General features: G+C 37.8%; 1 protein-coding gene across 3 annotated transcripts; it reads right to left on the minus strand.

Annotated features, from left to right (window-relative positions):
* Positions 1–1,784: 1,784 nt before the first annotated feature.
* On the minus strand, positions 1,785–21,174 carry LOC148863652 (uncharacterized). Of its 3 annotated transcripts, none has more exons than XM_088980265.1 (10): positions 20,661–21,174; positions 20,217–20,518; positions 19,722–19,956; positions 19,260–19,429; positions 6,498–6,640; positions 6,214–6,391; positions 5,475–6,054; positions 4,225–4,337; positions 2,920–3,163; positions 1,785–2,149 (listed from the first exon to the last, which is right to left on the minus strand). In XM_088980265.1, exons 2-10 carry the CDS (start codon positions 20,399–20,401, stop codon positions 1,922–1,924), a joined length of 2,076 nt encoding a protein of 691 aa, XP_088836391.1. In that variant the 5' UTR covers positions 20,402–20,518; positions 20,661–21,174; the 3' UTR covers positions 1,785–1,921. The 3 variants fall into 3 exon arrangements, with proteins under 3 accessions (XP_088836391.1, XP_088836393.1, XP_088836392.1); XM_088980267.1 differs by having other exon boundaries at positions 20,217–20,511; positions 20,661–21,118; XM_088980266.1 differs by having other exon boundaries at positions 20,217–21,129.
* Positions 21,175–22,370: the final 1,196 nt, after the last annotated feature.

Here is a 22,370-nt window from a genome sequence, read left to right on the forward strand (position 1 = left end):
GACATACTCCTTGTGCTTCAAATTAACTAATTCTTCTATCAACACTCATCGAAAACATTGAAAAGATAGAAGTCAATATATACTTGTATAAAGCAATCAAATTTTCCTATTTGATAAATATTTCATTCCATCATTTTAAGATTGATTATGAATGATGGAAAATTCCTTTTAAGTAATAGACTCTTCATTAAACTTTAAAGGATTATCATATTCAATGTAATTTTCTTCATTTAACATTTTTTTCATGAAAAGGGTCACACAAGATTGTCATTGCAATCTTTAAATGCTTGTTCCACAAACAAGGTTGAACCAGTGTAATTGTTTGTAGTAACTTGTTTAAGAAGTCTTTATAAGATCTCCATCATGCATTGGAGGTTTTGTAGCCTTTCTCGAGCTCAATGATTTCTTCACGAAGATGAATATTGAATTGAATCTTTGTGTTGATTTTTAACTTGGGCCATCAACATCTTATTTCTTTGTTTTTTTGTTTTTTTTTTTTTTTTTTTTTTTTGAAGAATTTGGATGTGCAAGTAATTTTGTTGACCTCATTTGTTTGGCCTATAACTTTTTGTAGAAAACCTCGATTGGCACATCCTTTATTGTGTTAGAAAATAGACTCTAAGATCTTTCTAATGATATATGGAATGACCTATTTTGATAATGGTTTCATTGTCAAAGTTGAGATGCCATAATGCCTTATTTTTTGAAGAGGAAAATTCCATATTAATACCATGTACTTTGAGCCTAATGTCGCTTTGGTTCCCAAACTTTAAAACATGTTAATCTAGTATCCAAATTTTGAAAACGTGCCAATTTAGCACCTAATGTTAATTAACCGTTAAGTGACATATAAAAGGACACAAATACCCTTCAAGTGTCATAATTTTCTTTATTAACCAGTTCTTCACACTGCTTCTAAAAGGGACTGGAAAAGGAAATATAACCAAAAAACTATCTGGAGAACGTCGTACTTGATTTATTTTGTCAAAAACTAATACTTTCTTGCCTTGACAAGTGTCTTAGACCAAAATTTCTTTGGATTTGAAGTGTTGGTTAGTTATTTGCTCTGTTTTTGCTTCACTGTCATGTGGCCACTGTCATCAAATAACAAATTTCTTTAGCTGATATAAAAGCAAAACATATGAAAATGAGGCCCTAACCCTGCGTTTCTGTTGCTGCTGTTGCCATCACCATCACCGGTGAACGCCACCATTGCCGTCTCCTCCTCCTTCCCTCCTTCCCTCCATCCATTCCTTTCTTTTCCCTCCATTTCTTTTCTTTCCTTCTTTTTTTCCTTCTTTTCCTTCTTTCATCTTAATTGCAGCCAACAACCACTTTCTTTTCCCCCGTAAAAGAGTAAAAGGAATGAAACCCTAACCCTAATACTCATATCTCATCAAACCACCTAAACCGTTCAACCTGAATGGTCAAACCGCTGACCCGGAAACCAGTGGCCACAGTGATTCCATTTCTGGGTCAGCTTTTAAAACCTTGGGTAGAAGGGATATTTGTTGAGAATGAGGTAAAAAGCAAGATTATATAATCGTCACTTTATATTTAGAGACCTTATGTAGGAGGAAGGTGGTGCAAAATTTGTCAATTTTTAGCAAGGTTCAAAATATCGATACGCCAGTCAGAAACATAATTACAAACAAACAAATACAAAACTGAACCAGCAGCAAAATTTATCGATCACCATTTCATGCATAATTTTGTGTGTGCGTCTAGTGTTATGGTTGTAGAACCTAATCAAGATTCTGATGATATATATATACTCTGAAGAGTATCTAATGAGACTACTGCTGCTTCCTTGTAATTAATTTCAGTATAGAGATTTACATCTATATTTATTTTTATCTCCCTAAAGAATAAAAATACATCATATATGTACATATCCAAATATATAATTACAAGAAGAGCATTATTCCCTCTTCTTTTCCTCTTTGGTTCTTTCAAGGAGAACAGGAGCTGCTGGAATGCTGAACCACCATTCTCTCAGTCTCCTTTCCCATCTCTCTGTACTTGCTTTTCTCAAAGGTGAATATCTCGTAGACATCTCTAGAAATATTAGAAGAACTATGTACTTGCAAGGTATGAAGGCCAGAACAGAGGCCACTAGCAGCAGCCCAAATGCAACTCTCTCGCTTGCCTGTTTGTGACAGTTACTGCAAATTTACTATAGCTAGCGCAAATTTTGGTAAGGTTTCTTAACGAAAACCATGACAACATAAATAAATATATAAATAAATTTGGTAAGCTTTCCCACCAACCATAAAAATTGTTTACATTCAAGGCATTTTATGTTACAGAAAGGTCCATCATCCTTGATGGCCCCTACCTGCCATATTGTACAAGGGGCTAAGTAATTCAAGGTTCCATGTGGTCCAATCAATTCATTAACTATTGGGCAAATCACATGGGCCACCAGAAGATCTAAGTTCTCGCAAGCTGGTCCTTGGAATAGTTGATGGAATAAATTTGAAGGTATACCCGTAAACACTATGTTACTATGAATTCTTCATCCCACAGGCATGGTTGGACTTACAAAAAGACAGAGAACATGCCAGAGTTGGACATGCCCTTGCATGTATTCCACAATGTCTGTAGGGTGAAGAATTCAGGGAACTACATCCAGGCACTGTTTGATGCAAGGATGCTGATAGATGTGATTATTATGCCCATTTACATGGTACATGGTTTAGGGAGCACTGAGAAAATGGACCTCAAGTCCATATTTCTCCATTTATTTTAAAATCTTCTAGAGCATGGCATTCATATTACAGTTTAGTTATTGTTAACATGAGAAGAATAGTCATTACTAGCACCATGTCATGGTAACACTATTATGTGAAGCCTACTATGCCAAAATAGTAAACAGAACTTGCAGAAGCTAGAAATTTGAAGGAAAGAGAGTAAAACCTGAGGAAAAACAGACAGGAGCAAGGCTCGCAACTTGAGGAGAACAACATTCCCTTCTTGGATGAACTCTTCAATTTGGGAAACTGCATTTTGAACTGCCAAAATCTGTTCCATTGTGTTCATTGTTGGAGGGGCTGTTACTTTGACCTCATCCACAGGCTTCCCTTGGCTACAGCATCTTGTGAGTACCATAAAGATGGCAATAAACAGAAATAGCAGTGCAAGTGCATATCCCAGCCATCCCCTGAATAAATTCAGTTGCGCAACAGATCACATCACAAAGTAACAATGGAAAAGGAAAGTCACTTTATGAGAAGCAGATTGCCAATATATTCATGAAGCCAATTTAATTGATTTGGACTTTGGAGGTATTTTGAGTAGCAAAGAGCCCTCAATCCACAGTTTTTTAACTGTGCTTAATTATTTGACCAAAACTGAGCCCTTATTCTCAAAGCCCATAAACAGTGGGCCACAAAATTCATGGCATTGCAACTTGTTACAACATCTAGGGATGGTAGACCCATAAAATGAAAAAGCATAACTAGCAATACAATGAAAGAACGGGGAAAACCATGAATATAACCACCAGATACCAGGCAAGCTATCTTGATAAGCATCAGAAAATGATCATCCAAAGAGATATATGTGATTGAGTGATACAGTGTGCATCTGAGATATTCTAATCTATACACAATCTAAGCCCTTCTCTTTAGAACTCCTAATCTTGCTCTGGAAATGCTTCCACTGATTCAGGATTGTCTGATTCCAGAACGAGAGTTAATTTAAACAGACACTAGAAGTTGGCAATGCGTGTCTTGGATTTTCTTAGGTGGGTAATTATCCTTTGAATTGAAAAACAAGTTTGATCTATTTCAATAAAAAACAGAGCAATTAACCAAGAACCAAACTGTTAAATGCAAATATAGCCATTCGGTGGACAGGTCCATTTCTTTAGTGATTAAAAATTCCATATGTTCTTTTTCGTTTATAGATGATTCACCTAATTCTCGGAGATTAACCCATTCAATACTTGAAACAGTCAATACCTACTTGAAGTCAAGTGGAAGCAACTGCCCGCCTTACGTCAATAAAGGTTATAAAGAAATTAGATTAAAATATAAAGCTATCCAAATGACCAATAGCACAAGCAACTTTCAATTTTGTTTCAAGGGGAGAAAAAAGAAAAAGCCTTATATCACATGAAATGGAGTTGATGGGACTTGTAGCTCAAGTGTCCTAACAACTCATACACTGAGAGCATTACAATTTACAACAGATCATAAAATAGTCATATAGGCATCTTACCTATAAATTGTGTACGCTGATGCACAACAAAACACCAAAGACCTAATAGGATCATCCCACGATATAAGAAAAAGAAGATACTTTACTAATTCTATTACAGGAAAGAGCAATTCCTGCAAAAAACAAAAATTGTGAAGGAAATAGTAAGAGTATGGACAATTTGTGTATACAAAGTTCCACAAATATTTACATTTCACACTTTTTCATTTTCTTTGTTGATCATGAAATATAAAAGAGGGCCATTACCCAATGATGGTCCTAGCTATTCAGGATCTTGGTAGGGGTAGACTGAAAACAAACCCAATTTGCATGAAATATTTGATAGTTCACAATTTGGTGACTCAGAATTGACTAAATATATTCAGGAAGAGGTCTCATGGTGCATATTGTTTGGTGATGACATTTTAATTGATGAAGCTATTGAAGGATTAAATACAATATTAAGTTTATGGACAAACACCTTAGAAACAAGAGGTCTTAAAATATGTAAGACCAAAATAGAATATATGATATGTAGTTTAATAATAATAGGACCACAAATCAGGGTACACTTAGGATTGGAGATCAAGAGATAACTCAATGTGACCTTTTATAGTACCTTGGTTCAACAACTCATAACAAGGGAGAGTTTGAGGAGGATACCATCCATAGAATTAGAGTAGGATGGGCAAAAATAGAGGGGTACATCTAGAATCTTATATAGTAGGCGAATACCACTTAGATTAAAAAGGAATATTCCATAAAACAGTTGTACGGCCAGCTATGTTGTATGGAGCGGAGTGTTGGACAGTCAAGAAACATGTTCAAAAAATCAGAGTGGTAGAAATGTTTATGCTGAGATGGATGAATGGAAAAACTAAGAAGGATAGGGTCAGAAATTAAGTCATTCAAAGGAACTTAGGAGTAGCTCCAATAGGTGATAAAATGAGAGAAAGTAGACTAAGATGGTTTGTCATGTGCATAGAAGACCTTCGACAGAACCCACAAGAAGTGATCTGTTGAAAGCTAAGGGGCTAGAAGAGGTAGAGGTAGACCAAAAAGGGCATGGATTGAAGTGGTAAAAAATGATTTAAGCACGAATAATTTAACAATGGATATGGCATTAAACAGAACAGAATGGCAAAATATGATTCACGTAGTTAACCCCATATAGTTGGAGTAAGGCTCGGATAATGGTGATGACAATTTGATGGCTCAATGAAAATGGTAGATACTGAGAGCCTATACATATAAAGTTCCATCTGCAATACCTTCATCACAACCAAATTGGTGTCAAGGCCCTCTACTTTGACCCCATCAATGCTTGCTTGTGCTAGTTCAACCTTTTTAAAGCTACTTCTTGCCTCTCTGACTGCCCTTTCCAATGCAGTCATCTCCCCTACAACTATCTCTCCCACAACAAGTCCTGTTTCATTAGGAACAGTTGAACCCATCCCAAGTGTGACTCCTAAATTAGACATCATGGTGAAAGCTGATATTGAATGCATCCCACTCTTAGCAGTTGAACTATTAGTTCTGTCCAGCTCCCTTGAGGCTGACATCCTAGCAAGTGTCTCCAGTATTAAGTCACCTCCTGGAAGCTGATCGCAAAGATTGAACATGAGAAATGCCTCACCACGAACAGAACTTGCATGAGAAAACTCTTGAAGAGCTTGTAATCGCAGAATTCCAAGTGTAGCCTTTGAAAGTGCTTCATCTCGTTGAACTCCCTTGATCTGGAACTTACGGATGAACTGATGAGCATATAAGATTTCTCTGATAATGGCTAACCAATAGTCACGACGAGTATGTCCTTTCAGCTCTGGGAACTCCATAATAACTGATTCTGGTCTAAAACCCAAATAAAGGTCAATCAGTATCAATTGGAGTTAAGGACTTGCAAGAAAATTGCACAACAGACATACAGTCACCCATATAAACACATAACCTGATCAGTAAAATGGCATAAAACATATGGATAAAATACGAAAAATAACATATTGAACTTACACAGAGATGGACTTGTACATGATTGCTTTGTCAAAAATTCGTGTACCCCATGGTCCTGTTAACTCAGGTTTAACAACCTGTTTTAGATCATCTGATAGGTCATATGTTTTTGGCTTATCAAAGGTTACAACTCTTAGAGGTTCAAAGTAAAGTGCATGATCAGTCAATATTAATCGACCTGCAGTTGGCAAGAAGTCAGAGCAATGATAAATCTGTATAATAAAGATACAAGTGTAAACAATGAAAGTTACAGAATTAAATAAGAAAAAAGCCCAGAAATCTACCAGGCCATGTAGAAACTCCAACATGCTGGAGAACTGGTTGAGTTGTGACTGTGCCATCCAATTCAAGGATCCTTTCTCCTTTTGGTGATCGGAGGGCAGAAAGAAGGGATGACTCTGATTGGGTTTTCAGTTTTCTTATTGCTCTGAAAAGAAAAACAAAACCTCAAGGTTTGGTGTTTCGATGTTCCTTATTCACATCACATATTCATGCACATTACAGTAAAATACAAGCATGGCACCACACTTGACATGCAACATTACAATTTCAGATATGTACAAGAAGGAATTTTAAAGAGAAGGAATAATAATTTGTAAGTAAATCAAGTGGCATAGAGTACCCATTGAGATAATGGCTATGGATTCCAACATAGTGCCCATAACCCTCTACTTAAAAATGAAAGTAGCAAAGAGTTGACTAGCCATGAGATGGACAACTGAAGATAATAGAGTTCACAAAAGCAATTAATAAAGAAAAATATACTGCTGATTAACAAGCTAGAATCTTCTCACGGTAATGAATAGTCTGTAGTTGACAGGCATGAAAAAAGGGAAAGAAAGAAATATTTCAATGTTATAAGAAAATATTATCAAATTAATCCACTATTTTTTTTCTTTTTTATCTGGAGATGAAACTATCTAAATCCTAGTCTGTATGTAATGTTTCAACTTCCTACCTCAAATTTCATCTGCAAGTTAAAGATGATTCACCTACCCTATTAACTGACAAATTGATGAAATATAATAAACCCATAAATAACTGTGGCATTACCACTAATAATTAGCTCCTTGACACATAATTCCTTTATTTGTGTGGGGGGCTGCACACAACCATGAAATGATAGCTTAGCATCATACATGCATGTTAGTAAGATATTGCATCAAATTTAATTCTTGTAGTACAAGGGGATCAGCTTTCTCATTTTGCCTTATATCAATGTTTCTAAAGCCATGGCCATTAAAAGCCCATGCTCTGCCACAAGCATCAAGCCTTAGAGGCTTAATCCTCTTGAAATCTCAAATCTAAAAACTGAAAGTGAAGCACCCTGTGGCATAAGCCTAGTGCCTTTAACTTAGGAAAACTGTTTTTACTTTCATTTTTAATTTGTTTGATTAATGCCTCACTCATTAAGATATTAAAGGTTTGTAAAAACTCTTTAAAGCAGCTCTTTAACATTTAGTGTTTCTCTATTAAAGGTTCTAAGTTCTGGAAAACCAGCCAGCTATAGTCTTTTCACCCTGCTTTTAACATTAACCGTTTCTCTATTGAATGTTCTAAGCTTTGGAGGTACTAGCTAGTTATGTACTCTTCTCATACATGTCCACCGATCCCATTGTACAGATATGCGATCCATATCCTGAACCTTTGACAGACAATTCATTGTTTATTCAATTCTTTTAGGAACAATATTATGCAATACTACAATATAAAACTATTTTTTATGTTATCATTTCCTCCTGCAAACTGAAGCTGCAGAAATAGCAAATACAACATTGCCCTTGATGTTTTCGGTACTTGTGCAAGACAATGAATGTAGGTGAAAATTTTTTGTCCACAGTTCTTTTTAAAATATCCAAGACATACAGAAAAATAAAATAATGAGTTGGCAGGCCACACTCTTGCTTGGCCTTAACCTGGACTTTTTTTCTTTTTTTGATCAGTAAAAGTTCATTTCATTAATTTCAATCAACCTTAAGCAGTTAAACAATAGCATGTCAGTAAACTAATAGGCACTACACCTTGGATATACTCAAGTATACAACGGTATATGCTGTACACATTCACCCTGCCCTGAGGAGCTACATGTTGCTTTTTGGCTTTTCAAACAGAAAGCCATTACCCAATGTTGGTCCCAGCTATCTTGGGTCTTGGGAGGGGTATACTGGATACAGACCTAATCTTTGGCCCTTTTTTTCTTTTGCACAAAGTGGCTGCTCTCAGACTTGAACCTGTGTTTTCCACTTGCCAGCCCAAGTTTTTTGTCTTTTCAAATGCTCTTCCTTGAAAAGGAGCCCACTTAGTGTAATAAGAAGAACCTTCAACCATAGATATAGGACTGCCCTTTGCAGAATTGAAACTACAGCATGTCTACAGGACTATGGGACCACCTGCTGCTGTAGGATGCAAGTAAATATGCCCTAATGCTTAGGAAAGCATTGGAATAAATAACTTAGTTGTCAGGTTCTTGAACACTAAAAGTTTTTGACTTTTTCTAATCGCACATACATGAGTAACATGACTGCTAACACCATGTTCTTGATGATTGAAGAAGAAAAGAATCATCTATAACTATATCCCATCACTTAAGTCAACTACATGTTTTAGCTCATTGCCCCATGTATGTATGATAGCTAACAACCAATATGTATCAAAATATGCTTCATATATCAATCCTAGTTTTCAGTTAAGATCTTTTCTTATTCTAAGCTCCAACAAATGCCATCATAATTCTATCATTTTTATCAATATAATAATTCTATTCCAATAATATTTGGCCCTTAGCGATTCTGGAAATTACACAATTAGGTGGGGCTTCTGTTTAATTCTTTAATATGGACAATTCATTTTTGAATTCCCCTTTTAACATGATACTCAACAAATTTATACATCCATTATGAGGGAAAAGCGAAAGCTTCATTTACTTTGCTTTTTCAACCACTATTGTATAGAGCCTATAGACCATTCATATAATTCACTATATTTTGAATCTCACGATAGTTGTTTTACATTTTTTATTCTACATGTCAAAATCTAAATAATAGACATATTTTAGTGTTACAAGATAACTGTTTAGTTGTGCCATTCTGGAAGATTTATGTTAGTTCACCATCATTGATTGCTTAAACAGTAATTCCAACAGAAAAGTACAGAAGGCCCAATGCAGATTTATGATTTCCACTGCAGAGCTATAAACATTCAAAATGTCAAAAACCCCCCACTCTACACACCAATGCCCGCCCGTGAATTGGCATTAATTCCAAGCTGGCACCCACCCCAACTGTACTTTGGGCCTAAAAATTCTGACCCTGGGCTGAACCGTCATTCTCCCTAATTCCAATGGTTGGTAATTACAAATCCTTAAGTAGTGATTAGTAAGGCAGATAATGTGAATGGGATGGGTTTAGTGGTTTGTGCAGAACCATCTATGATTCAAGGGGAGATTCAGGTGATGACTGAGCAGAAAAAGCAAACAATGCTATGAAAGGGGGTTTGTCTGGGGGAACTCAATACACTGAACCAGTGGCGGTTGGAAATGTGGGGGGAGATAGATAATAATGTTGAAGAAGGTTGTTTAACAGAGGGGGGGAGGAGGTTGTTTAGGAGAGAGAGGACGATTTGTTTGAGATTTCCAAGAACCTTGACGAAGGACTTAAAGAAGTTATGGGGAGAGCGAGGGTGGTAAGGACAATGATGAGTTTGGATTGGCTCTACAGTCTACAGGGGATGGATGAGTCAGTTTTGGTAGACAAATTTGGGAAAGTAGGTGGCAGTGATGATGTAGTGGATGTAAGAGTCTGAAAGGAGGAAAATTTACAGGACTAGGCCATCCCATTAATGGATGTCGGAGAAGACAAAGGATGATCTTGAGAATAGGAACAACCAAGCGGAAGAAGTGATTATGGATGAAACTCACACTGTAGAAAGACAGATTCAGATTAAGAAGTTGTGAACACAAAAGTCTGCTAACAGTTTGGCAGATGGCTTAGCTAGGCAAGGGGTTCAAAGACAACATATGTACTGGGCACATTTGTAATACAGTTGGGTGGGGCTGTTCTGTAATGGGTTTTGACAGATTTTCACAACTTCTTGTTGTAATCTTTTCAATTTAAAATTGGGGTTTTTACTGTTCAGTCCACCCCCACAAATCTTAGCTCCACCGTACTAGGTGCCAGCTCGGAATTGATGCCAATACACGGGCGGGTATTGGTGTTTAGGTGAAGGTGTTTGAAATTTTGAATTATTGTAGATCTACAGTGGAATTCAGAATTCTGAGGTGGAGTGCAGTGTAGTTATCCCTTTAAAATTTTAATGAATGAATGTTTTTCTGTGTTCCCAAGAAGTTGTGAACACATAATTGGTGGTAAGAAAAATGTTTTTTTTTTTTTTGAGAGGGTTGAAGAGTTTGCAATGAAGGTTTAAAAAAAATGGAGAAGACGAATAGGGAGAAAGATAAAGGTCTTTAAGGGTAGAAGATGCTCTTGATAGATTGAGGTGAACTAGAGATGTAGGGGATGATAAAAAGAGGGTGAAGAAGTGATAGCAAGCTAGACCTTTGAAAAGAATGCGGTCTTGGAGTTAGAGAGGATAAATGATAGCTCTAAGGTCAAAAGATTTGCGAAAGAGTCCTAATTCAGTAAGATGCTTCAAAAATAAAAATAAATAAATAAACCACCGAAGAGTTCAGGTTTCAAAAGTTCTTGTTGGATTCAAATGGGGTTTATTTGGGGTCAGAGTTATCAAGAAGGTGGAGAAAACAAAGAAAGTTCTTAAGATAAGTAAAGAGATTCCTATTCAAGCCACAGGATAAACTGAGTGATAGAGTAAAGTTTTGGGCAATGTTTTAAATTGGAGTCTAGTTTTGTGGTTTTGTTGGAGTTTGTGGATTTTTGGGGTTTTTCACTTTGGGTTGATTTGGTAGTTTTTCCATTGTGGAGTCTTACATTGTGTTTTTAAGGTTTTTATATGGGTTTGGGTGGATATTCTCAAGTTTTTTCTTTTTTGGGGAGATAGAGAGAGAGAGAGAGAGAGAGATTTTTTGGGGTGACTTTTGTTTGCAATGTTGAGGGATTGGGTTGGTTGAGTGTTGGGACAATTTCTTTCTCCTCTCAAGTGACTTCTGGTCACTATTCTTGTCATACCTTTAAAAAAAGTGGTGATTGGTAAACAGAAGCCCTGTGCGAACTGCTAAATCCAAATGTTGTACGAAAAGGAAAATCTCTGTTATTGATCCATAACCTATTCATGCTCAAATTTTGTTAATCCAATACCATTTGGGAGCCCATCATTGAAAAAGTGGATAGAAAGTTGGCCTCTTGGAAGACCAAATGCTTATCAAATGGAGGCCAAGTCACTCTAATTAGAAGCGTGTTGTTTTCCCTTCCCGTTTATTACTAGTCTTTGTTCCCAGTCCCGGAAAGTAGGGCTGCTGTGTTAGAAAGAAAGATGAGAGACTTCCTGTGGAAGGGGTGGAAGGAGGAGTCAAAATGCCATCTGGTGGGCTGGAAGAAAGTTTGTTGCTCCAGGGAAAATGGGGATTTAGTGTAGAGAGCACTGATGTGGACCCCACTGCTGTGGTCCCCACTGTGTTCGTATGGCAGCACAGCATATATTTTTTGTTTGTTATATCAGTGTTAGTTGGTAGTTATTTCAGTTTGTTGTTACAGCTTGTTATTTCAGCTTTATTATTAGTTTATTTGCCATGTAAGCAATAAGGGCAATTAGGCCCTTTTACAATTAGTCAACATATATATTAAGAGTGGGTCGGCAGATCTGCATAATTCGACCCTCTCTCTTTTCTAAAAACCCTTCGTGTGTTTCTGTTTTTCTCCCTCTCTTCTTCTTTTCTTCTTCTGAAATTATTTTCTTTTACTTTCGAATTCAATACTGATTGTAGTCTTGATCGACTACTTGGTATCAGAGCAAGGATTAGGGTTTCTCATGTGAGTCTTATCCAGCCAACCACATGAGAGTTGCCTAGGGCTGGAAGACTAAGAAGGAGGATTGGCTAATTCTTGGAGGCTACCGGTAGTGTGTGGCTACTACTAAGAAGATTGTAGAAGGCTGGGAGAGTTTCAGTAGTCACAAAGAATTAAAAAGGGCTTCGGATCCCCAAGATTAGGGTTCTGCATCAGACAGAAGGTGGCGGCCAGAGATCTTCTTTCATAAATTAAGTTTTTCTTGCTTGAGAATAACCTTGAAAGAACCATCTTGGTCTATTCTGAGAGGTGCGGCTGGAAAACCTTTTTTTCTCTTTAGGGTTTTGAGAGAACTATTTTTCCCGTGTTTGTTGAAGACCTAGGCCGGCTGTTATCAGTTGTTTAGGTGTTGTTTTCTATTACAGCAGCTTCAAAACTTTTTATTGCTAATTCTTAACCAAGAATGGAGTTCAAGAATCAGGGGGAAGGTGCTTTTGGGACTAGCAATTCTGGTAATATGTCTGAGAATGCATTTCAGATTACAACTGTGAGGTTTGATGGATCCAACTACTTAGAATGGGCCCAATCGGCCATGATGGCAATTGGGGGTAGAGGAAAACTTAGCTACCTATTGGGAGATGTGAAAGAACCATCTAAGGAGGACCAAATGTATACCAAATGGGTTCAGGAGAACTATTTGTTTATGACATGGCTGTGCAACTCTATGCAGCCACATATCAGCCGAAACTATTTGTAGGCAAAAACAACCAAGGAAATCTGGGATGTCATGAAAGAGACCTACTCCCAACCCCTTAATGTTGCTAGGGCCTATGAATTGAAGTGTGAGGTTAATAACCTTAAGCAATGAGAGAAACCAGTCTCCGTTTACTTTTCTACTTTGAAATCTTTGTGGCATGAAATTGACCACTTAGAAACACTTGAGTGGGAAAGTCAGAAGGATGTGCAGACTCATAGAAAGCAGGTTGAGACTAATAGGGTTTTTGAATTCCTAGCTGGTCTGAATTCTGATTATGATATTGTGAGACAGCAAATACTAACCAGGGACAGTGTGACCTTATCTCAAGCCTACTCATTGGTGCATAGTGAAGAGACTAGGAGAAAGGTTATGATGCAGCATCATCCCTTCCCACCAGCCTTGGTAGCAGTTAAACCTAAGTCTGGGGGTGATACAGAAAGGGATATGAAGAAAGAAGATAAGCGGGATCTAGTGTGTGAACATTGCAAGAAAGTAGAAACTTAAGCATACTAAAGACATGTTGGAAGCTGCACCCTCATTTAGTCCCAACAAAACTGAGGAACAAAAGGGGTAATGCCCATATGGCTGTTAATACCGATTATGCATCCTCATCAGGCATAAAAGGCACGCCTCTAGACACCTTAGCTGCTGTTCGGGCTGCCCTAACACAGTTGAAAAAGGAAGTTGGGAATTCAGCTCAATCATCTCAGTCATCATCAGCTCCTTCCACACCAGCCTTTGCTCATTCAGGTACTCAGGCCTTAGCTTACCATGCTTCAGCTCCAGATAGCACTGAACATTGTTGGGTAATAGACTCAGGTGCATCTAACCATATGACTAGCTTGCCATCACTGTTCACTACCTATCACTTATCTTCTGGTAGAAATAAAGTATCCATTGCTGATGGTTCCCTTGTTCCCATTTCTGGCAAGGGAGACATCAGGTTGTCTAATACCATTTCCTTATCTTCAGTTTTGCATGTTCCTAAGCTTGATACTAACTTACTTTCAATCAGTAGTATTACAAAGCATCAGAATTGTTCAGTAACCTTCTTCCCTGACCGATGTATTTTTCAGGACTTGGAGACAAGGAAGGTGATTGGGACTGGCCGTGAGACGAATGGGATCTATCTGCTTGGAGAGAGTTCTCATTGGAAAAATCATGAAGATAGGAAGTCTTTTTTTTCTCAGTCTGTTAGTCTGGTTATGCTTTGGCATAATCGGTTAGGTCATTTATCCTTTCGGTCTTTGAAGAGATTGTTTCCTAATTTGTTTGAGTTTGTTCAAATGTCAAATTTGAGATGTGAGAGTTGTGTGCTTGCAAAACATTGTGGAACATCTTATTCCTTGAGTAATAAAAGAAGTAGTAATTCTTTTTATGTTGTGCACACCGATGTTTGGGGCCCGTATCACATCCCTTCTATGGAGGGGTACAGATATTTCTTGTTGTTTGTTGATGACTATACCCGTTTTTGTGGGTTTACCTTATGCGTTCTCGAGATGAGGTTCCTACTTTGACCCAGACCTTTCATCAGATGATTTTAACCCAGTTTGGGGCCAAAATCAAAATTCTCAAATCCAATAATGTGAAAGAATACTTTACTAAGACACTGGCCTCTTATCTACTTGATCATGGGATTATTCACCAGAGTATTTGTCCTTATACACCACAGCAGAATGGGGTTGCCGAGAGGAAGAATAGGCACATATTGGAGGTGGCTAGAAGCATTATGTTTACCTCCAATGTGCCTATCCGTTTCTGGGGCGATGCTATTCTTACAGCAATGTACCTCATTAATCAAGTTCCTTCATGGGTTCTTGACATGAAGCCTCTGTTTACCCTTCTATACCCCGATGAAGAAGTATTTACTATTCCCCTTAAAACCTTTGATTGCACTTTCTTTGTTCAGATTCTTGAACCTCATCGTTCCAAATTTGATCCTAAGGCCTCCAAATGCATTTTTCTCGGTTATGCACAAACTCAAAAGGGTTATTGCTGCTATGAACCTACTTCCAGGAGGAGATTTGTCTCGATGGATGTTATTTTCTTTGAGGAGGTACCTTATGACCCTAGGGTTTCTCCTCAGGGGGAGAGTAGTGAGAATGGGGTATGTGAGAGTGGGGTAAACTCGTCTGAAGTTCCTTTACCCATTCCATTGAGTGATGAAGGATGTAATGAGGAGGGTTGTCAGAGGTATCAGGATTTGAGAGTATCACAGGCGGTGGAGGCAGGTTGATTTCGGTCATCAGCAGTCCAAGCCATCCCCAGTTCCTTCTGCGGATCCAGATCTAGGTACTACAATCCCTTTATTAGATCCAGGTCCTACTGAGATACCTTTCACTATTGTTGAGATACCTTCCACTATTGCTACTTTACCTTCTTTGGATGACCTTGACCTCCCTATTGCAGTCCATAAACGGCGTTGCACCACATCCACAGCTCATTGCATTTCCCACTTTCTGTCCTATGATCACCTGTCTCCCTCTTACAAGTCCTTTCTCGCATCCATTGCTGATATTCCCAGAACAGTGCAGGAAGACTTGTCAGCTCCTAAGTGGAAAGATGCAATGAAGGTTGAAATGGATGCCCTTCTGAGGAATAATACGTGGGAGCTAGTTGACCAGCCTAAAGGAAAGAAACCAGTTGGATGTAGATGGGTATTTACTGTGAAACATAATGTTGATGGTTCCATTGAAAGGTATAAGCCCCGATTAGTTGCAAAGGGATTTACTCAGACTTATGGTATAGACTACTTGGAGACTTTTGCTCCAGTAGCAAAGATGACCACTATTCAAGTTCTATTATCCCTTGCAGCCAGTTATTCTTGGCCCTTGTTCCAGATGGATGTTAAAAATGCCTTCCTCAATGGAGACTTACAGGAAGAAGTCTACATGCAGTTACCTCCTGGATTTTATGATGCAGAGACAGGTAAAAAGGTTTTCCGGCTGAATAAAGCCTTGTATGGACTAAAGCAGTCCCCCAGAACTTGGTTTGATAGATTCAAACAAGCCCTTGAAAAATTCGGTTATATATAGGCCCAGTCAGACCATACATTGTTCATTAAAAGAGCAGACTCTTCCTTGACCGTGCTTGTTGTATATGTGGATGATATTGCGGTGACAGGGAATGATAACAGTGAGATTGAGTCTCTTAAACAACTCCTTCATCAAGAGTTTGAAGTGAAAGATCTAAGAGAGCTATGATACTTCTTGGGTATTGAGGTTGCTAGATCTAAATACAGGATCTTTATTTCTCAAAGGAAGTATGTTCTAGATCTATTAGTAGAAACTAGAAAGTTGGGTGTTAAGCCTGCAGATACACCCATTGAACAGAATCACAAGATCAGTGCAAAGGGTGGAGAGCCTCTTGAAGACAAAGTTATGTTCCAGCGGTTGGTTGGAAAACTCCTCTATCTTTGTCTCACACGACCGGACATCAGTTATGCAGTCAGCATTGTCAGTCAATACATGCACTCTCCTAGAACTACTCACCTCCTTGCAGTTGAGAGGATATTAGCATACTTAAAGAGATATCCAGGTAGAGGTATATTATTCAAGAATAATGATCACATGAAGATAGAGGTCTATATAGATGCTGATTAGGCTGGGAGTGCAAATGACAGAAGGTCTACCTCTGGATATTGTGCCTTTATAGGAGGTAACCTTGTTTCCTGGAGGAGTAAGAAACAAGGTGTTGTTTCTCGTTCTAGTGCTGAAGCTGAATATAGATCTATGGCTAATGGTGTGGCTGAAATCCTATGGTTGAAGTCATTATTTGAAGAGTTGGGTATTGATTATGAGAAGCCCTTAATGATGTATTGTGATAATCAGACTGCTATTAATATAGCTCATAATCCGGTACAGCATAACAGAACTAAGTATATCGAAGTCGATCGACATTTTGTCAGAGAAAGAGTTGCGTCTCAAGAAGCATGTCTCCCGTATATCACCTCCAGCATGCAACTCACAGATCTTCTCACCAAGGTTGTTCCAAGGAAGAAATTAGAGGCAAACCTATGCAAGTTGGGAATGACAAATATCTACTCCCAACTTGAGGGGGAGTGTAGAGAACACTGATGTGGACCCCATTGTTGTGGTCCCCACTGTGTTCGTATGGCAACACAGCATATATTTTTGTTTGTTATGTCAGTGTTAGTTGGTAGTTATTTCAGTTTGTTGTTACAGCTTGTTATTTCAGCTTTATTATTAGTTTATTTGCCATGTAAGCAATAAGGGCAATTAGGCCCTTTTACAATTAGTCAACATATAAATATTAAGAGTGAATCGACAGATCTACATAATTTGACCCTCTCTCTCTTTTATAAAAACCCTTCGTGTGTTTCTGTTTTTCTCCCTCTTCTTCTTTTCTTCTTCTGAAATTCTTTTCTTTTACTTTCGAATTCAAGACTGATTGTAGTCTTGATCGACTACTTTTAGGAATCAAATCAGTAAAAGAGATCAACACTGCCTTGTTAGGTAAGTGTTTGTGGAGATTCAATGACCAACCGGGCAGTTTGTGGAGTAGGTTAATTGCATCCAAGTATGGTTCTAGCAGCAGGGAGTGGGAGATAGAAGAAGTAAGATCCTCTTATCCTCTTATGGGTGTTCAATTTGGAAGGAAATTAGAAAATTTGTCTACAGTATATGAAGCGTATAAAGTATGAAGTAGGCAATGGTCAGAGAGTGCTTTTTTTGAAGAATTATTGGTGTGGGGATGGTCCATTAAGGGTCATATTCCCTTATCTGTTATCCATCAAAAAAAAATTCCCTGATCTGTTCGAGATTGCTATAAACAAGGATGCAACAGTGGTTGATTACTTGGAGAGGCAAAATGGACTTTGTATTTGGAACTCTCATTTCCAGAGGTAAAGGTGTAAATCGAGCCATGTCGCCCGCAGCCTAGCACGATGGCACACGGGCCGTGCCAGGCCCAGCACGATCGTGTGGGCTATGCTAGGCCTGGGTTTTAGGTCTGCGGGTCGGGCCGGCTAGTATATAATATATTAATAAAATTTTATATATACAATAATTAAATAAATTAGTATAATAAAATTGAAAACAATTGTTTATTTTATTAATATATTATATGTATATAATATATTAATAAAATAAACAATTGTTTTCAATTTTATTATACTAATTTATTTAATTATTGTATACATCAAAATTCCTATAAAATTAAAATTTTAAGTTTTTTTAATTTTTTTAAATAAATAGCTTTGGCCCAATCCACGGACCGGCTTGGCCCACTGGCCAGCCCAGCCCGCAGCACGGCACGGGGGAGCACAGGCTTGGGCCGTGGGCCGTGCCAGTCCAACCCCCCAAGTTATCCCAGGGGAGGGCGACACAACCCGTTTTACACCTCTATCCGGAGGTATTTAAATGACAGGGAAGTGTCTTTTTTGGTCAGTCTGCTTCAGATTCTTTATGACTTCGAAGCATCTGGAGCGGGGGAAGACAAAAGAAAATGGTTGTTTGAGAAATCGAGGACCTTCTCTGTAATATCTTTTTACAACAACTAGATGGGGGAAGACCTTTCTTCCTTTCCAAGTGACAGGATTTGGATAAGATCCTAACCAAGGACAATTTAGTTAGAAGAGGTGTAGAGGTAACGGATATGGCTTGCACACTATGCAATGGAAATGTGGAATCTTCTAGCTATTTCCTACTACATTGTGATTCTACCTACTGGATTTGGATAAGACTGTTGGATTTGTTTGGGGTTAATATGTGTTTCCCGTCTGATGTGAAGGGATTCATCAAGGCTCGGTATGTAAGAGGATTAAAGCAGGGCTGGAAAATTAGCTTGAAAAATCCTCCCTTCAGCAGTCTTTTGGGCAGTGTGGTGCGAAAGAAAAAGTAGAATCTTTTAAGAGACAGTACAAAAGAAGAGGTGTTTAGGAGGATTTCAGGAATGGTGCATTCCTGGTTGGCAATTCACCCATTATTCAAAAAATAAATAAAATAAAATAACATTCATGTTCTTTTTTTATCAAGATTTCCTCTTTGTAAGGAGCCTATAGTCTTTTTAGTTTGGGGCTGGTTGTACCGGGTATACTGGTTCTTTCATCTTGTACAGATTCTCTTTGTAGAGGGGTTTCCATAGTTGTATTGTTTTAAGATTATTAATGAAATTACTTTACCTTGCAGTTTCAAAAAAAAAAGGCATGACAACAAAAATGTAGCAGAAAGAGGCCAATAACCTAGTTTTAGACTAGAAATTATATAATATAAAGTAAGTACAAATTTAGCAGGTGGAATAAATGATACTGATATCATCTTTAGCATATATTAATTGTGACTTTTACAAGGAAAGGCAACTGAAGAATGCAGAAATTATCTTAAGAGTAAAATAAAACCAAAAGAGCTGACCTTTCCAATCCATTAAGGTACTTCTCGTAGACAGAGAACTGAAGTCGTCCTCCAGTTGACGTGGTAAGTACATCAAAAAGATTGTCACAAGTAATTACATCAGCAATAATAGGAATAGCTGGTGCTATTCGAGAAAAAGATTCTCCACTAACAGTACTCTCCTCATCCACCTGTCAGGAAAAGATATGGACAATTTGGAATCCATCCCATGTAGTAAATGGTTCGTTTATTTGCATAGGTAGAACAGTTGTAAGAGTAAGCAGCTGGCTATTTTAGGCGACCTAAAGGAACCAAAGGTAACTATTTTTGTACAACACATAATAGATCAACAAAGTATCTCCTGTATGCCTTAATTTAGAAAAAGATTGAGAAATATCAGTATGAGAATGGCTCCCTCCCTTTGAATCAATGAATTCTCTTTTGCAACAGAGAGAATGATATAAGATAACAATTAACAATTACCTTTAATAAGGGTTGGCTGGAAGCAGAAGGAGCCTCCCATGCTAGCATCATATCAAATGTTAGGCGCCGGAACTTCTTATCAGCAAGATAACCAGTCACTTGTACAGACAGAGCAAGGGTTCTGAAACAACAGTATTCCAAAAAGTTCCTTGCATACCCCGATGAATGCTTTATGCTATCAGATGCCTCGGCATCAAAGTTGTTGCGTAGTTCATCCATAGAAATTTCCAGAATTCTACATATTTGTTTTTATATTGTTAGTCAGAAAACGAATAGTCATGATTAAACGAAATTTATTCCAGGAAAGAACAAGCATATATGTAGTTCGGAAATAAGTTTAGGCCTTGTTATGCACATCATGAAGCAAAGCAAAACTAAGCAACAAAGTGCAGAAAAACATTTAACCGTCCATACGAACTAGATATATTCCAAGATTCTGAAGTTACTAAAAAGTGTAAATTATTTACAAAATAAAAGTTTAATATACAGACACACCTCGAACATCGGCGAACAACTACATTTGCAATAGGAGAGAGCTCTGGCATCCAGTTTGTTCTGGCAGAGGGAGACTTAGACATCTCCTCAAATTCCTCATCAAAGGGACTCCGATTGCCAAGCAACCATTTAAACGATCCTTCTCTTACGAGACCCTCCAGCATATTTCTGGTTTTGCTCACCATGGCTATATCTATCTTCCTCTCTGAGGTCAAATTTTAACAGAAGCCCTTTCCCTACTTTCCCTACTCGATCAAAAGTGAAATCCCAATCTCACCAACAGTATTCTTAATTCCTGCAATCTTTCAATATACCTAACTGAAATTACTCGCTAATCACCCTTTCGTTCAAAACCAAAATCTCAATTTCACAAACAGTTTTCTAAATCCCTGCAACTTTGTTATGAAACTCGCAATAGATTACATAAATATGCCTTATACTCACCAAAATTTTCTTTATTCATGCAACTCTCTAAAAACCCACGTCGGATTTCTTTGCCCGAACAGTTATGCAAGAACCCATTTCACCAATTGGAGAAATTCAATCACTAGAATCATCTGCCCAATGAATAATAATAGAAAATAATAAATAGAAAAAGATTCCCAACTTCGGCCAACTGCTCTAAGAGATAACGATCATGGAAGTGGAACAATACACTGTTAGGGGGTTTTCTGGGAGAAAAAGGAAATAGAGAGCAGATAAAGAGAGCGAAAGAGGATAAATGAGGTGGAAGGAGTGACCGCCATTGAAACTACTTTCGGGTACTATTGAACCGAGTCTAGGAGCCGTGAGTCATTGACAAACAAAAATCGTTGGGCTGCTTCAAAAGCCAAGTACCGAATCAAAAAGGGTTTATGGTTTATGAGTTTATCTATACGGTCTTGCCTTGGTTTCTGTGTATTGGAATTGATACAAGGTTATTTGTTTGTTTTTAGATGCTTTTACACTGGCATTACGTAAGTTTGGCACCTCTAACTCTCCAACTCCAAGTCTCCAAGTACATGATTCGGGTCAGTATAGAGTCCTCACCTCACTCAGTATTCAGTAATAGGGGTTGGTTGGTGCAACTTTTGGGTTGGGCTCCGACCTGGACTGGGCTAGGAATAATAACCCCTAGGGATGCAAGTTATTTTGAGGCTGAAGTGGCTGAAATGAATGATTATTGCTTTATCATCTAGTGAACAAGTTATTTAAGTAACATTATTTAAAGCTGAAATTGGGTTGATTTTATTTATACCATTGGATTTTATTATTTAATCATTTATTAAGAGATGAAGTATAAAGTCACTCAGTTCAGCCACCTTAGCTACTATCAAAGATCACCTTCAGGCTTCAACAATGAATTCAGTTTCCCTCTTGGTCTCCATTATAACATGCATGAAACAATTAGAAACAAAACCAAAAGTAACATAAGTTTTGGATCGGTATAAGGTTGCATTGGCTGAGCCCCGAGTTGGATTGACTGGGTTATTTGGCTGAGTTTTCTGAGTTTCCCAGTTTCTTTTTAGACACACTGGGTGTGGATCATAATTCACATGCACCCGCTTAATTATGTTTTGGAAAAACATTTAGCTGTGTCTAAATGTAACAGCCCGGTGCTTCCAACAGGTTCTCTCTCCACATGATACATTAGTTTTATACAAAACTCATTGTAGTTATTTCGTAATACTAAGTTTCAGATATCATATGTTTCTGATATCATAGTCGAACTGATATGAAAATATCAGTATTTTTTTTATTTATTTAAGAGTAGAAGTCTTAAACATCCCCTCAAATATATGTTGAAGGAATAAATCTATTATACCAGAAAGACATGATACCAAAAGAACTTTGACCAATCAAAACACCCGATGAATTGTCATAAATACCACCAGATTGGTCACTTGTTTTATGATAACCCTTGGTTGGTTGTAAGTATTTTAGAAACCCATGTTGTTTTAGCCAACGCACGGGATGTCCAGTTGACCAATCAATTTTCATCCATTTCCATTTCCTCATTGTGCTTCGTTGTAACAATAACCATTTAAGTTGCTAAGTTGAGTAAAATCCAATACACAAACACCCAATCCTGCTCACATCAATACCAGCAGGTAAGGCTTCCATGAACTCCTTGGTTCCAGACCTTGCAATGGTACCAAGATTGTTCACCAGATC

The sequence above is a fragment of the Nelumbo lutea genome, chromosome 3 (assembly GCF_056320005.1).
Source record: "Nelumbo lutea isolate HS-2025 chromosome 3, American lotus-T2T, whole genome shotgun sequence".
NCBI lineage: Eukaryota > Viridiplantae > Streptophyta > Magnoliopsida > Proteales > Nelumbonaceae > Nelumbo > Nelumbo lutea.